The sequence below is a fragment of the Rattus norvegicus genome, chromosome 10 (assembly GCF_036323735.1).
Source record: "Rattus norvegicus strain BN/NHsdMcwi chromosome 10, GRCr8, whole genome shotgun sequence".
NCBI lineage: Eukaryota > Metazoa > Chordata > Mammalia > Rodentia > Muridae > Rattus > Rattus norvegicus.
In genome coordinates, this window is record NC_086028.1 from 4,706,022 (window position 1) to 4,722,339 (window position 16,318).

At 48.8% G+C, this 16,318-nt stretch overlaps 1 protein-coding gene across 14 annotated transcripts in view; it reads right to left on the reverse strand.

Moving 5' to 3' along the window:
- Snx29 (sorting nexin 29) overlaps positions 1 to 16,318 on the reverse strand; it is a 413,817-nt gene that overhangs the window by 314,156 nt on the left and 83,343 nt on the right. For all 14 annotated transcript variants that reach the window (XR_005489945.2, XM_039086859.2, XM_039086858.1 and 11 more), the window contains one exon: positions 15,656 to 15,735. Coding sequence is in view for 13 of the 14 variants with exons in the window: in XM_039086859.2 (XP_038942787.1) it covers positions 15,656 to 15,735 (80 nt within the window). In the remaining variant the exon portion in view is untranslated. The remainder of the gene's footprint in view (positions 1 to 15,655; positions 15,736 to 16,318) is intronic.

Sequence of the window (16,318 nt, forward strand, 5' to 3'; positions counted from 1 at the left end):
GGGCCTAACGGTGACCAGAGACCCACAGCCCAGAGCCACTGGCTTGTTCGCACAAGGAGTCCATAGTTGCTGAGTAAATTGTGGTGTGAAGGGAGAGGATAACCCTGAGGCTAACTGGTCTTAGATAACTCTTAGGTGTGCACACAGTCACACACCCATGCACTTACACACTCACACACATGCACACATTCACACACACATTCTCATTCTCCTTCTCATTCTCTCTCTCTCTCTCTCTCTCTCTCTCTCTCTCTCTCTCTCTCCCTCTCTCTTTCTCACACACACACACACACACACACACACACACACACACACTCACAAGTGTACTCCTATCTGTGTGGTAATTCTAGCTTTATAAAACATCTTTCCCATAGACTTTCAAGAGCCTTTTACAAACACTCCCCCCGAGGCCCATACTTGGTTAAATTTACAGAAAAATCTCACAAGGTCATGTATACAGAAATAAAATGTTCTATGGGTATATACTTAACCTACATCATTGTTTTGAAATTAACATTCTGTTTTTTATATCTTTGTCTGCCTGCCCACTGCCTTCCTTATCTACCAGGGAAAGGATAAACTATACTAAGCTTCAAAATATAACTTGAAATCAATCTCAAGCCCATTCTACCTTTTTCTTCTGTTTCTTCCTCTTGCAACCTTATCTCCCTGAGCCCCACCAAGAGCGTCTACTTCAGTAAGGAGGGGAAAAAAGAAGAAAAAAGGTATCTCAGACCAGTTGCCAGGACTGAGATGGCCAGGAAACACCAACCACATACGGGGCTGCATCCTGTGTGCCCAGCAATACACAAGGCTTGCAGACCATCTCTCCTGGGAGAAAAGCCAGTAGTAGAGTAGACACTCACATGCACAACACAAAAGAGGAAACAGAGGCCACAGAAGGGTGGGGGACTGGCCCTAGGTCATACAGCTAGTAAAGGGAAAGCATAGACCCCCCAACCCCCCGTAGACAGGCTCCCTAGTCAAGTCTATCCCTTGACACACATGGTAGCTGAGTGGTCTCATCCCATCCTATTGTCCCACCCAGCAGCTGGAGGGATCCAGCAACTCTTCCAACTGCCCTCCTTCTCTCTGCCTCTAGAAAACCTGAGGCCCCATCCAACTTGAAACAATTGCTTCTGTATAATCAGAATGCATAAGGGTTTGAGAAACCCATGGTGCAGGAAGGAAAACATAAGAAAAAATGTTACACACAGAAGAAAACCATCTTCCAACTTCCTGATAAGGGTCCACACCTATACTCTTCCAGACAAGTGTTCCCATTCCCCATACACGCTCACACATACAGTATTTGTTTCCAACGGCATGAGGCACAAGTCTTTAAGGCAGGTGCCCTGAAAATTATGATAGGGGTCTGGAGAGATGGCTAGGTGGTTGGGAGCACTGGCTGCTGTCCCAGAGGAACTGGGTTCAATTCCCAACACCCACATGGCAGTTGAAAACGGTCCATAACACCTCTTCCAGGGGATCCAATACACTCATACAAATATACATGCAGCCAAAATACTACCATACATAACATAAAAATAAATAAATATAATGAAGGTGTGCTTATGAAGAGAAGAGCACAGGACCTCAAACCCCTGAGACACAGAAGCCACTTCCTGTCCTGCTCCTCCCCTCCCTTGTTAACATGTATAGATTTTGCCTTAGTAAATTATGACAAGGGAAAATCCTGCCAGTGCAGGCTCCTGATGAGTTGCATCTTACATGGGAAAGTCCCCTTAAACTAAAGAAATAGATTTACTTTTTCAAATGTGGCTGAAAAGTAAACACCAGGACTCAAGTTCAGATTCACGGAATCCATGTAAACCCAGATGAAATGAAGCAACTCGCAGCCATAACCTAGCCGTCCTGTGGCAAGGCAGAAGCAGAGTCTACAGGGTCCCAGAACTAGCCCGGGGTTCAGTGACCAACAAAAGAGAGGCTGCCTAATCCAAGGAAGAGAGCAGGGACCAGCACCCAGGTTTATCCTCTAGTCTCTACAGGTCATGATGGTACGCGTGCGCGCGCGCGCGCGCGCGCACACACACACACACACACACACACACACACACACACACACACACACACACACACACACTCATCATGATGAACAGCCCCAGAACTCCCCCAAGAATTTAATAAAATGCCTGTCCTTTTCTGCCACCCAGGCAGCCTGCTTCCCAGACGGTCACTGCTCCCCTTCCTTAACCACTCTATCCCATCTACTCTCTGGCCTGTGGGTTTGTACTCAGGCCTGGGTCTCATCTCTCTAATCACCAGGACAGTTCCGTGTAAGACAGGGCATGAGGTCCTCAGAGGGATATGGGCACAGAGAGAGACCCACTGTCCTAAGTGAGCTGAAGTCAGGCTGCCCCCACTGCTAATAGCTCTGAGCAGCTGGAACCTGCTCTTCCTACATCCCTGAGCCTAAACTGCTGCCAGCCAATGGCCTGAGCGGGCAGGCCTTCAGATGGCCGCGTTACACACCACCACTGTAGAACTCCTGCTCCAGAGCTACAGTCCCTGGCCCTCATCAACTCAGCAATATCAAAATAATAGGAACACATGTGCCTGGCCTTTCTGCACCAGGGCCATCAAACATACAGAGCTGGGGGAGAAGGGGCAGGGGAGGGGGGTTATGTCAAGTACAGAACAGCAAAACTTCAAGAAGACAGAGAATAGAGCAACTAAGCATCCTGGGGCAACTCCCCCCAGGAATACCGCAGACCATAGGGAGTCCTGATATCCTGTCCTGTCTAACTCCAAAAAGGCTAGAGAAGACAGCACCTAGGCACTGGGAACTGCTAGAAGCAGAAACCCAGGCTGAGGGGCATGTCTGCCACTTAATTTTTTATACATATGTATTTTATTCATATATACACACATACACATAGTATCAAACAAATCAATAGTCATATAAATTAAGAATGTTAAATAAAATATTTTTCTTTTTCAAAAAAAAGTGCTCTATTTTACTATCTAAAGTTTTTAACAAAGACATGGCCAGTTCAACTTTTCAGAAGTATTGACCAGACTAAAGCCAGGCTGCTTTAAAGGTTGCTGAGAGGCAAAAGAAGCAACAGTATTGAGAGGTCACTTATGAAGGGAGGCAGCATAAGCTTTTTGTTTTGCTTTGTTTTTAGCACTACATTGAGATGAGATTCACAGGACATAAAACCAGCCATTTTAAGGTGAACTCTAGTGCCGTTGAGTACAGTCGTCAGCATATCTGTTTGGGCATCTTCCCCACCCAAAACAGGTCTCACTGCCTGCTAGGCATGTTCTTTCCTGTCCTCACCCCCGGCCACCTGGACCTTACACACTTAGGGTAGGGATTCCAGCCCCTGATGAAATCTGCCCTGTGGTCTTGTGTGTGGCTTCTTTCACTTAGTGCAGTTTCAGAGCTCACCCAGCTAAAGCCTCCTGATTCTCTGGACCTTTTCAGGGCTGGACTGTTTCTACTTTTCAGAAGGACAGACTGAGGCTCAAAGATAAGTAGGTCAGGGTCACAGATGGGAAGTGAAGGCCCTTGCTGACCACAGAGGGTCCTCCACTCATTCTATGTAGTCAGAGGTAGTCAAGTCCCTGTCCTTGGTCCTGACAAATTACTGTACTTCCTCTGGGAGAAGTTTGCTATGTTGACATGTGTACTTGGCCATGGTCTGGGTCTTAATTCACCCCAAAGTTTTAAATGTTGAGGGCTTGGTCCAGAGTGCAACTGCTAGAAAGGTCTGGACCCTCTGGGAGGTAAGGTCTAGAAGACACAAGTTTGGTAACCAAGGCCCATGCCCTGAAGGGATACTGGAACCCTAATGCTTTTCTTTCTCCCTCCTTGTTCCCCAGATTCTCACCTAGAGGAAAGCAGTTTCCTGCACTTCAAGCTCCCAGTGCAACACGGTGTCTGGCCACAGGCCCAAAGAGGACAGTCAACCAACCATGAATTGAATGAAACCTTTGAAACAATGACCCCAAATTAACCTTTGATGCTATACTCATCCAGAACTTTGAGGAGAGGGCTCCAGTGAGAGCTGCTATGATTCATTTGAAGTCTTAACTGGCCACATTTGGCACTATGCCAAGGTGTGGATGTGGGTTTATATTGGAGTGATCATAGGTAAGCGTGGCATCATTGGCTATGATATTTGAAGACCAATCTGTAACATCTGATTTTTATTTGAGTTCTTACTTGAATGTTCTTGGGCCATGTATAATGAAACTGTTATTTGAATGAAATATTAGTTATTAAATTAAAAAATGGTGAAGAAACAGTTAATTTGGGGTCATTGTTTCAAAGGTTTCATTCAATTCCTGGTTGGTTACACACCTGTAATTCCTGTAACAGGGAGGCAGAGGCAGGCAGATCCCTGAAGCTCACTGGCCGGCCAGCCTGGCTTCATCAGCAAGCCCAGGTTCAGTGACAGATCCGATCTCAAGAATAGAATGGAATGCAATTGAGGGAGACTCCCAGTGTCAGCTTCTGGCTTCTCTCTGTATAATCACACACTTGGGACACGTCCATACCTATGCATGCACACACACGCGCGCGCGCGCATGTGCACATGCATACTCACTATACATGCGCACAGCCACACATTACATATAAAATGATGAACCACCGCTCCTTCATCTGTCACTGTGTCACGATGTCTGGCTTTTCCATGGGTTCCAGGTGTCTGGATTCAGGTTCCACACCTGTGTAGAGGCATTTTCCTGGCTGAACCAACTCCCTAACAACCCTCCTTCCTAAGAGGTTGTCTCAGGTATCCTGATGCCACAGTACCTGAGGAAAAGCTGATTACAGTACAGTCCAACCACACTCACGAAAGCATCCCTAACACTTCGAGCCATGCTCAGATATGCTCGCCAGAGCCACAGCATCGACATCTGAGCTGCCCAACAGAAACAGAAGGGCACATGTGAGTGCTGGAGGGATGAGGGAGAGCTGGAGAGAGGCCTTAGCTTCTCTGCACACCAGAATTTTGCAACAAAATACCCTTGTAGAAGTGGGCTGGACTCTCTGAGTTGGAGGGGAAGAAAACAGCCAATTCCTTATTTCCTGGTAGTAGTGAAATCCTTTCTGCAGACAGAAAAACCACGAGAAGTTGCTTTAATAACTGCCACAGGGTGTGTGCCATGTGCCAGGTACTGAGTGACCCTGAATGCAAATTACTTCATGAAACCCCCAAATCAACCAAACATGACTGGGATGAACCAACCCTCTACAGATTTAGAAAGCCGGGAGGCAAAAGTGACTTGCCCAAGGTCGCAAGCAAATTGTGACACAGGACTAGGATGCAAGGACTGAGGACCCCACAGCCCCGGGTGTGCTTGGTGTGTGTGTACATGCACTTTTGTGTGCAAGCACGTGTGTACATGCATGTGTGCAAGCACATGTGCATGCCCAGTACTACAGCTGCACTTCAGAAAGAAGGGGCCAGGCTCTCTAGTTGCTCCACTAGAACCCAAATTCTCAAGCCTTAGATGTGAGGTGGAGTCCCCTAGGCCACAGATCTCAGACATATTCTGCCTGGCTTCACTCTTCCACTTAGCATAGCCTCAAGGGAAAGACTGAGGGTGCAGTCAAACCCAAAGGCCCAGTGGTCTAAATACCAATGCACCACAAGTGTTACCCCTTATTTTACTTAGTTTGGCCTGTCACTTGCAACCAAACAAGTCACACATCATATGCCACGACTTGGAAGTTGCACTGAGTTGGCACTGACGTCAACATGGTCTGTGATGAGGGAGAAATGGAGGTGAGAAGAGTGACCTCACATTTGTTTGGTGCCACAGTGGCAGTCTGCTGTGCCCCAGGGCTGCAGCACCAGCGTCTGTTGTGATACACTTTACCAATGGTGCAGTGGTGGACTTAACCCTTGGCAGGGAAGATGTGGTACTGGCAACTCCCAAGCAGATTCACGATAGTTTGCAGTTAATTAATTAATTAGAAGGATCCAGTTATTGGGAGCCCAGATGAACCCACTCTGTGAATTTCAGCAGAAATCCGCACAACTCCTCAGTAGCCCACAAGCTCTGCCTTCAATATGGATGGGTTATAAACCTAGTAACAGCACGCGTCTGAGCAGTGGTCAGCCCACCACCCGCCTTTTCTGAGCCCGGGGTTCTGGAACAGGAGGATGGTGGTATGTTCTGTGTGCCTCCAAAGTCAAGCAGGCAGTTTAATGGGAAAGGAAAATGAGGAGCCTACTGTGTGACTTAATAGTTTAAGGAGATGAGTTGATAAGTTAAGGAAATGAATGAGGAGCCTACTGTGTGCCTTAAAGTTACGGAGGTCACCTGATGGGACAGGAGAGGAGGAGCTCTGTAGGATACAGGATGCTAAGCTAAGGTCACCACCCTCCACTTCCTCAGTCTTGGGCAGTATGAAGGGATGAAGACGCACGCCATGGACTCACAGTGGAGGCAATCAGGGCTCAATGCTGTGGTTTGGAGGTAAAAGGTCCCCCACAGGCTGCTGTCTGAACTCTCGGAACCCAAGTAGTGACTATGCTTGGGGAGGAGAAGTCTTGCTGACAGAGATGAATCGCTGTGGGCTGGGTTTGAAGCTGTAACTTTCTGGTTCCCACCACAGCTCTCTGCTTCCAGATCACCACCAGGATGTGAAATGTGACATGCACAAGTTCCCACTGCCACGGACAAAGCCTCCCAGCCACCATACCTCCTCTTCCATGGGGGACTTAGCCCATGAGCTGTCCCTCAAACTGCTGCTGTCAGGTACTGTGCCACAGCGATAGAAAGCTGGTGGGCATGGAAGCAGGGTTCTACCCACTCAGAGCACTGCTGCCAGCAACAGGGGAACCCACCTGGAGCTCCCTACATCCAGTTTGTCACTGAGTCCCAACACTCTGACGACTGCCAACTGTGTGGAACACCCAGGACTCCCCTCATGTGGCAGGAGAGAGTTCCATGCCCACCACACCCATCCCTCTGTCTGTGCTGGGCACATAACTGCACTGCTGAGCTGAGAGCTGAGGGTTATTCAGAGGCAGTCATGTTGGTGTAAGAATGCCATTAGAAACTGAACAACTCGTGGCATCTAGTATGTGTGGACTTAACACCCCTACTGCTTTCTTAAGGTAACAGTCCTTCCATGCCTTAACAAATGCCATCCACCCAATGGCTTCTAAGAAGCAGTTTCCCAAGCCCCACATGAATCCCCAAGATCCTCGCCCTGTTTCCTTGGGTCTCAGGAAGGCCTCTCACTCACCAGGGTTTCCTGTCTAAAGGCACCTGACAGCATCCCAACCAGCAGTTGCCAGCTCTGCATCCCAGGGAAGCTGTCACATGACACCATAGCACTGGGACTCTGCTCTTTACTGCCTGCCACCCTACGGGATACAAAGTTAATACCTGCTCTCCACTTTACGTTTAGCTAGAAGGGTGAGGAGACTGAATTCTGGTCATTGGGGCCCAAAGGGAAGCCTGTGAGGTAGACACATGGAGAAGGAACAAAAGCTCCTGCTGGCTCTTGCTTTCTGCTGAAAATGAATGCAGTATCTGGGACAGCAGGAGTTGCCTCTATCAGATCAGCCAAAGCAGGAGCTCGAGGAGGAGTCCAGAAAAAGGAACTGAACATAAGCCACGGGGTGGGCCTTGTTTCCTGTCCTGCTTCCTTTGGCTTGCTCATCTACCTTCCCAGTGGTGGAGAGGCCAGCAGCCTGGCCCCAAGGATAAGGCAGAGTGCTCCCACTCTCGACCCCACCCTGTCTCCTCTTTCGTAAGGATGTCCCAGAGTGTCCTAGGGTAAAAGCAGCCGATTCCCTCTGCCAACAGGGAGGTCTTCCCTGACCTAAGGACTGGTCAACAAGAGCTCAACCTCGGGGAGACCCTCCTGCCACCTCACCTGCAGTGCTGATGAGCTGTCCCCCTGCCTTTAACCTCAGCAGATCTCTTAGTGTGAGGTCAGTCTGGTCTACACAATAAGTTCCAGGACAGCCAGAGCTACACAGAGAAACCCTGTCTTGAAAAACAGAAACAAGAAACCACATGGACCATCTCCACTTCCCTTTGTTTTTAGCAATGTTTCCTACTTCTTCTAGGGAGTGTTTCCTAAAATGTCTCTCAGGCTCCTTCTGGGTGTGTTGGTTGTTCTGGCCTCAAGATTCCAGCAGTTTTAGGCCAGATTCTAATCCAATCACTTGGAAGAGTTTCTCCACTACTCATAAGGAATCCCTGCTGAGACATCCTGAGGACACCAGCACAGGCCTGGCACAGTCAGTTAGGACACGCATGCAGAGGCCTGGGTCAACCTCCCATCCAACCACTCCCCTTGACACAGCACTGACTTTCATTTACTCAGTCAGCAATCACCTAACCCTTCCAGGGAGCCTGGTCCTGGACCAGGTACTGACTGGGATGACTGGGCCTGATGTACAGTGATGTGAAAGTGAATACATGTCCAACAGAAAGCATAGGCCCACATTAGCATTACAGCATCTCTCTCTCTCTCTCTCTCTCTCTCTCTCTCTCTCTCTCTCTCTTCTCTCTCTCTCTCTCTCTCTCTCTCTCTCTCTCTCTCTCTCTCTCTCTCTCTCTCTCTCTCTGCTTGGGCAGCAGCAGTTGTGCCACCATTCTATGGCCCTGGTAAGTTAGGCTTATTGGCTTACTAAATGCTCATGATATCACAATGGAGCAGTCATAATTCAAGAACCATCTATGAACTAAAGCAAAAGAAATGAGACATGACTTCTGACCTCTGACCCTTGCCCTCGAACAGCCTGGAGGCAAGTGAGGAAAGTCCAGCAGACAAATAGCAAACAGGTATGGACATGAGCAAATAGGGGAGGTGTCACTAAAAGCCTGAGGGAGAAGACTGGGCGAGGTGATGCAGTATCCAGAAAGGGAGGGACAAAGTCAGAGTACCTGAATGGCACAGACTAGGTCCCAAACACAAATCAATCTTACTTTGCCAGTGACACTCAGTGTCTTTGCCAAGACAGCCTGAGTAACAGTATTGGCCAGGGATAAGCAAAACAAATTTACGCCAGCCAAGCATCTTGGTCCCCAGTGAAGGCAGCAGGCATCATACAGCCACTTCTGAACTTCCGTCCTCCTTCTAGCTGCTTCGATGGAGGCGTCTGCTCTGTCCCCAGAGGGGCTGAACGCTAGTGAAGACGGATGCCGGGCACGAGCACTCAGTCTTCATGCACACCTACGCAGGGCTGGCAGGACACCCTGGGCTCTCTGTGCAGTTGAGGCTGGCTCCCGAGTTCTCCGTTCAGCCACTGACCAAACACCGACATCAGGAGAGATTTGCAAACTTCTTACTCCAGGTGATATGGCTCACCCTGTGACGGCCACCCCATGCACTCAGGGGCTCCTGGGAGTAGTCCTCGGAACCATGGACACAGCCATCTCCGTCCTCTTAGTTTTCTATCCGTAACTCAGCACCTCTTCCTCCATGAGTCACCCCTGCCACTCCATCCTCAGTGGTCAGCTCTCAGTGAGGACTGGTGGACAGGCTGCTGGCGGCCTTTCCCAAAAGCAAAAGCAATAGTGATGGTGTACTCGTAACCGTAGTGCTGTGGGGCAAGACACACTTGAAATCCTGAGGTCTGCTTCAGGGCCAGTCTAGCTACTTGACAAGCTTCAGCCAATGAGAAACTATGTCTCAGAAAATGAAGTAGACATGATAACGTGGGACCCAATAACAGCCATGACTCCAGGGAAATGGCTCTGACTCTCTTTCCTGCTGCATCTGAAACTAGGTATGTAGATGTATAAACTCCCACATCCAGGAAAGTAGAAAGGTATAGATCGGTGAAGGACAGGGCAGGGTGTCGGGTGAGACTCAAGCCCCATGCCCTCTGGCTATGTGCTAGGCTGGTCACTATTCCAGTGAAAGCCCCCTTCCTTTCTGCTGTCTGACAGGTAACAGCATTTGCTCAATGCTTTCTAATAATGACAAGGCTGTAGCTACCCCTCGGTGTGCAAGGTACTGCAGCAGGGAGCGGCCCTTCTCAAGCTGCATCCCACCCTTGACAAGCAGCCCCATCTATCCAAAGGCTTCTTTACCCCTACCACACCCATGCACAAAACTTTCCCTCCCTCAGTACTGACGCCACAGCGTATGGATCCTACTGCACAGTTCTGTCCCCTCCTCCATCCCATTCCCCGCATCGGTAAAGAATGTCTGAGTTAGTGACAGTGGCATCAGCTGCAGCACCTGATGAAAGGTATTCATGCTCTTAGGCACTGGACTGGGGTTATCTGTTAGGATTTCCTGCTCTGGATGTACTCCTGAGAGAGGTGGATGGCTAAAAGTCACAAGAAGGCGGTTAGTGCCCCCTAGCAACAAAACAGCCATGTCACTCCCATATGACTTCCTTCCCTCCTGTGTCATTCCTGCATGACTCCTTCCCTCCTGTGTCACAGACATATGACTCCTTCTTGTCCAATTGTCCCTCGTGTTGTGCATTCTGCCACGTCTTACTTCCAGGCTTTGACCTCTGCATGGGCAGGATCCACGCTGCATGCTGGGCACTGGGTGCACCACCAGACCCACCTTCCACACCCTGCTTCCCTTAGGCCTCACAGCAACTCTAGGAACCTTATCCTGTGCATTTCAGTAATGGGGAAACTGAGGCACGGAGTTTATAAGCAGTGGAGATGGAGCCTCACGCTTCCTCCAGTACATAAAACAGTGCCCACTATGTGACTGACATTTAGTAAGCATTTGAGGAGTGGATGAACAAATTAAGAAGAACTGAGGTGGGGTTGGGGATTTAGCTCAGTGGTAGAGTGCTTGCCTAGGAAGCGCAAGGCCCTGGGTTCGGTCCCCAGCTCCAAAAGAAAAAAAAAAAAAAAGAAGAAGAAGAACTGAGGTGTGCCTAAATCATTCCTGGAACCTTCCAATTCCTGACAATCACTGTGATCTAAGGAAAAACAAGTCTCCAGCACTAGCAGTCTGTGCTGCACTGTCCAGGCACAGTCTATGTGACTAAGACACACAGGGCTTGGACTGTGACCTGTTTAATGGTCAGTGTTCTACCAGTTCATCCTAAAATCTCATCACTGAACCCTCAGCCAAGCCCTTGGCTAGATGCTGGGCCCTCCCCCTGGCTTCCAAGTCCCATAGTGCTTCTTAGTTTCATTTCTCCAAGGTTGGGGATTTGGCTCAGTGGTAGAGCGCTTGCCTAGGAAGCGCAAGGCCCTGGGTTCGGTCCCCAGCTCCGGGGGGAAAAAAAAAAAAAGAAGCTTCATTTCTCAAACTGTCCAGTGTTTGGAATGGTGTTGCCAGGCAACTGGCCAGACTGCCTCACTGAGACTGAGAATCCAGTCCTACGATACCAAAGGAAAAACAGACTGCTTAGTAAGGCCAGTAAGCAACACAGGGCATTTCCCTCCCCTCTCTATCATGGCTCGATATCAAAAGTGATAAGGAACAAGCAACTCGAGTCCCCTCTTTCTCTGACAACCACTCTGAACCCCAGGAAAGAAAGGAAGGTGGGGATTCAAAAGTCACGTAAATATCTGCGGTTAAGCATTGATGGCAAAGGAGAAAGTTTCTAGTTAGCAGTATAGTCCCTTCTAAAGTAGACCAGACTCCCCTCCTCCCCTCCAAAGGCCATGGGCAAGGCATGGCTATGGTGACAGCCTTCAGGAAGTTATGTGCACAGCACCTCTGTCACCCCACCTGACTGCTGACACCCCACCAGCCCTGGACACCCTTAACTGAGACACAAAACCCCAAGATTTTTGCAAGGGGAGAGAACAGACAGCAAGGACAGGGGAAAGGCTATGGCGCCTCCTGGTACTAAAGGACTGTCCATCAACAATAGGGGGAAGGTTTGAGTGGCTCACTCCCTTTCTCAGCGCCCAAAGAAAGAAACTAATTCAAGAGTGGAGAAATGGAACAGTGATGAGTGTCCCCTGGGTGGATCCCCACTACACCCCAGTCCCCATGAGAGACAGCGGTGCCAGGAAGCCTCACTCAGTGCAGCTCCAGACTCAGACCACCCGTTCTAGGCCGGTCTCAGGTGTTCAGCCTTCCACACTTGCAGCTGACACCAACATCTTCACAGCGGGGGTGACAGGGCTGAAGAGACAGCAAACACCCTCAGGAGTGGTAAACAGTCAGTCCCTAGAGTCTTAGCGTCTCAAATAAGTCCCTTTTTTTCCTAAGCTTTTCAGCAGACATTCAGTATCCCTGCCCCCACCCACAAGGATACACTGGGCATGCAAAGAGCCTGTTGTCATTAGCATAACCACAGTCATGCTTGGCTAAAAGAACTCTCATGCCAGGCAGGGAAATCCAGGGTCTCCTGGCAAGGCCACATATCCCCTTAGAGAAGATTGAGGGTACACATCCAGGAAAGGCAGCTTCAGGGCTTGTAATGGTAGGGATGACTCCATTAAAACAAAACTCATGTCTGCCCATTTGGAGGCCTAGACACTGTGTTTGGAATAATATCCAGCGACGAATCCTTTAAAGGTACTAACAGAGGGGTTGGGGATTTAGCTCAGTGGTAGAGCGCTTGCCTAGCAAGCGCAAGGCCCTGGGTTCGGTCCCCAGCTCCGAAAAAAAGAAAAATGAAAAAAAAAAAAAAAAAAAAAAAAAAAAAGGTACTAACAGTCTTACCTACAAGTTACTGAACACTTAACATGTGTAACTCGGAGGTACACTTTCCCTTTTCACAATGTATGTACACACTCTTCTGAGTATGTTTCTTGTGTGTATGTGCTTAACCTTCACAAACCCATCCCAGGAGTAAACACCATTGCTAGCCCTGGTTTACAGAGCAACACCAATACAGAACTTGGTTTGAAGCTAGTGAGCGAGGTACCAGAGTGCCCCCTGGTGGTGAGGATGCTGCAATGACTCTTACAGCCATCAACAGGGGGAAAGGATGCTTTCTTAAAACACAGCTCACATCACAGATTCCAACAAAAACATTAATTCAGATGTACAGACACTCAGCTGTTAAACAGAAGGTGAATGAAGGAAAGCTGACATAAACATCAAGAAATATCTACTGAGTTGTAGGAAAACACCCAGTCTGGGTGGCTTTTCCAACGGGCAGACAGCCATAACCTTAAGTGCTTGCTAGCTGGCAGAACTAGGGACAGGAAAAAACCATAATGGAACAATTAAAGAAAGAATTTCTTTTAGAACTTCAGTGATGAGAGAAATAACATGCTTTTCTAGAATTTTCAGAATTGGAAGATTTAGGAGAAACTTGATCTAACTGATGACAAAATACCCATGAAAGGCAATATATGAGGTACCGACATTCAGTGTGCTTTCCACATGCTGAGCATCTCCCATAGGCCTTGCTTCCTGTGTATGTGCACACGTATGTGTCCAGTGTGTGCATATATGTGTGTGCAGGAATACAGTGGCTACTCTCAACTCACTGGCATTCACAGGATTCACAGGACATGTTCCAGTGGCCTCACTATCTGGCTGTGATGAGATCTGCACTGTTACCCACTCAACACAAGGTATGATTGTGACACTTGCCTTTTACAAAGAAAAAGATATGATTGTGACACTTGCCTTTTTCAAAACCATGCAAAGATCATGCAAGACCATCACACACACACACACACACACACACACACACACGCACGCATGCTTCGGCTAAGTGCTTATCCACACTGCCCTACCAAGATCTCCCACATCAATGACTGCTACCCACTGAGCACAGGTAGCAGGGGATAAAGGCACCTTTCTGTGGCATCATGGCAGCTACCGAGAGCAAACAAGTCACCGGAGGCACACAGATTCAACAGGTGGCTCCATCCCGCTGCCAATGAGAACAGGACCAAAACAGGCACAGAGAACCCTGGCTGAAACAACCAAGAAGTAGGGGTGTTGAGGGTCAGCCACTATCAAGGCCAGAGACAACACTCACAAGCACACAGGAAAAGAAACATTTGCCAAAGCTTCCCAGTCTGTGATCCTCTGTTATATCAGACTGATCCTGTAGGGCTACATGGATGGCCCTTCCTACCCCTCTCACGGATAAAGCAGGGGTAGGTAGAGGCAGGTAACTCTCACCACAATCCTTATCTTGCTGGAGTAGAGTGAAAGAGAAGCCTTCATACATGAAATCACCCCCCCCCCCAGAAAACAAAAGCTACTCCACCACCACCCACAACTGTGCCGCATACCCCGTATAACTAACAGACACCCTGAGAACCCACTAACATGCGCCTTTCCTTCAGGAGGTTGACTGGGAATTCCTGATAGGTCTTCAAGCCAAAGATGACCAGAAAGAAATTAACTAGGGTTAATTTCTAAAAAGGAGATGAATGAAACAAGGTAGGCTGCGTCCTTGCTGTAGGCACAGCTCAGGGGCATCACAAACAGGAACCAAGCTGGTGGCTTTGTCAGGCATGGAAATGGCTTGGGAGGCTTAGAGACAAGATCCACAGCAGCCCCCAGAGAACCCAATTCACCTGCTCCATACCCCATACTGGAGAGAGGCTGGGAAGGAGGGGCTAGGAACCACGCCTGACCACTAGGAGACGGTGACAAGTCATCCTCACAGAGACCTCAGCATCTGCTCACCCTGCACAGCAACAGAACTCACATTGGCGGTTTCTGCTCTGCAGTCAAGGGAGGGAGGACACAGGAGCAGGAGACTGTGGGAAACCTCAGCTCATGGGGAACATGGCTACGGAGAGTGTTCATGTGCAGACAGAAGGGTCCAGATGTGGAGTTCGGGTGACTTGCCAGGGAGAGTGTTTGTGTACAAACAGAATAGTTAGGTGTAGAGATCCAGGAGATCCACATCCACCTCAGGTAATGTATTTCCAAGCAGAAATGGCATTCTGGGGTGCTGTTAAAGGGGCCTGTAACTTCTCTGAGTGACACTGAGTCACTCTCCATCTGCCATCAGCACTATGGGCACAGGGTTTGCACTTTGGTGTTTGAAGGAAATGCTAATTTTTACCCAAAGGCTGATGAGGAAGAAAGGTGTGATTTTTACACACTATCAAGTGTAGATCCCTGAATGTGATATGGAAACAGAAACCCCACCCTATCCCCCTTTCCTTCCTGCTCTCAAGGCTAGGAATGAGATGGCTAGAGCTCAGAGGGCAAACACAACAGCTAGTCATAAAAAGGAAAAGCCCTGGCCTCTGATGACCATGGAGTCTCCTCCTCTCTCCCTCTGCCAAACCAGTCAGGGCATCAGCCCCATGCCCCACCTGCTCTCCTAGTCATGGAGCATCTCTTGTTAAACAATCTCTGGTGCGTGTGTGCGTGCGTGTGTGCGTGCGTGTGTGCGTGCGTGTGTGCGTGTAATGTGGGCCATTCACACGCATCCTTCATTGTTGTGTCTCTAATGTTTTCTCCTGGTGCTGGAGCTGGAAATGATTTGTACCACCTAGTCATTAGACTATCCATCTCATCAGTAAATTATTTGTCCAGAGTCACAAGGAAAGTCAGAAGAGTCTCTTACTGCTGGCTGCACATAGAAAGTAGCTTAGAAACCACAAGACACAGAAGGTTCCGTGCGTCCTTTAGCAGACACACCCCATGCACCACAATCTGGAAGCCATCAGGTGCACAGAGCACTCACTAACTTCATGTCTGCTTGCAAAGCCCACACCTGTGCAGGATAAGCACACATTGGACATTGGACAGTGATGTTGCACGTAAGCCTCGGCGAGTACTTACGGACTGTCATGGACTCAGGCACTGAGGCAGAAGGTAACAAGCTGCTCAAAGGACTTCCTCGGCCGGGAGAGCCAGCTTCCCTATTGGGAGAAAGTAGACAGAAGGAGGTTACACTCATCCCGAAACACAACTTCAGTGCTCACAACACTCGCAGGCACAATGTTTCCCCAGGAATCTACAATGCGGCTCCCAACAGATGTCTGAAATTTACTGGTAACTCCAAAACCAATTCAAACACCCTTTGTGAGCCACTCTGAGGTAAAGTGAGTCACTCGATAGGCATGTCTGCAGCTGGGGTCAGACAAGATGCCACTGTCTTCCTGCTCTACCTCGTGTAGCTGTGAACGCATGTCCTTTTAGTGGTCTACCTTTTTTTTTCCACATTATTGTGGTTTCTATTGTCACTTTTCCTAGTTAAAATAGTCCCTGGGTGCATATTCCTAGAACAAGTGCCCTGCATGTTATATAATCCTCACTCAGACAAGCGTGCAATATCACTGTGCAATGTCAACAGTGTTTGTTTCTGGTGGTCTCTCATGGATCCCAGGCTGGAACTTGCTATGTGGCCAAAGATGTTTTTCATATAAAACATACCCAGGGGCTGGGGATTTAGCTCAGTGGTAGAGCGCTTACCTAGGAAGCGCAAGGCCCTGGGTTCGGTCC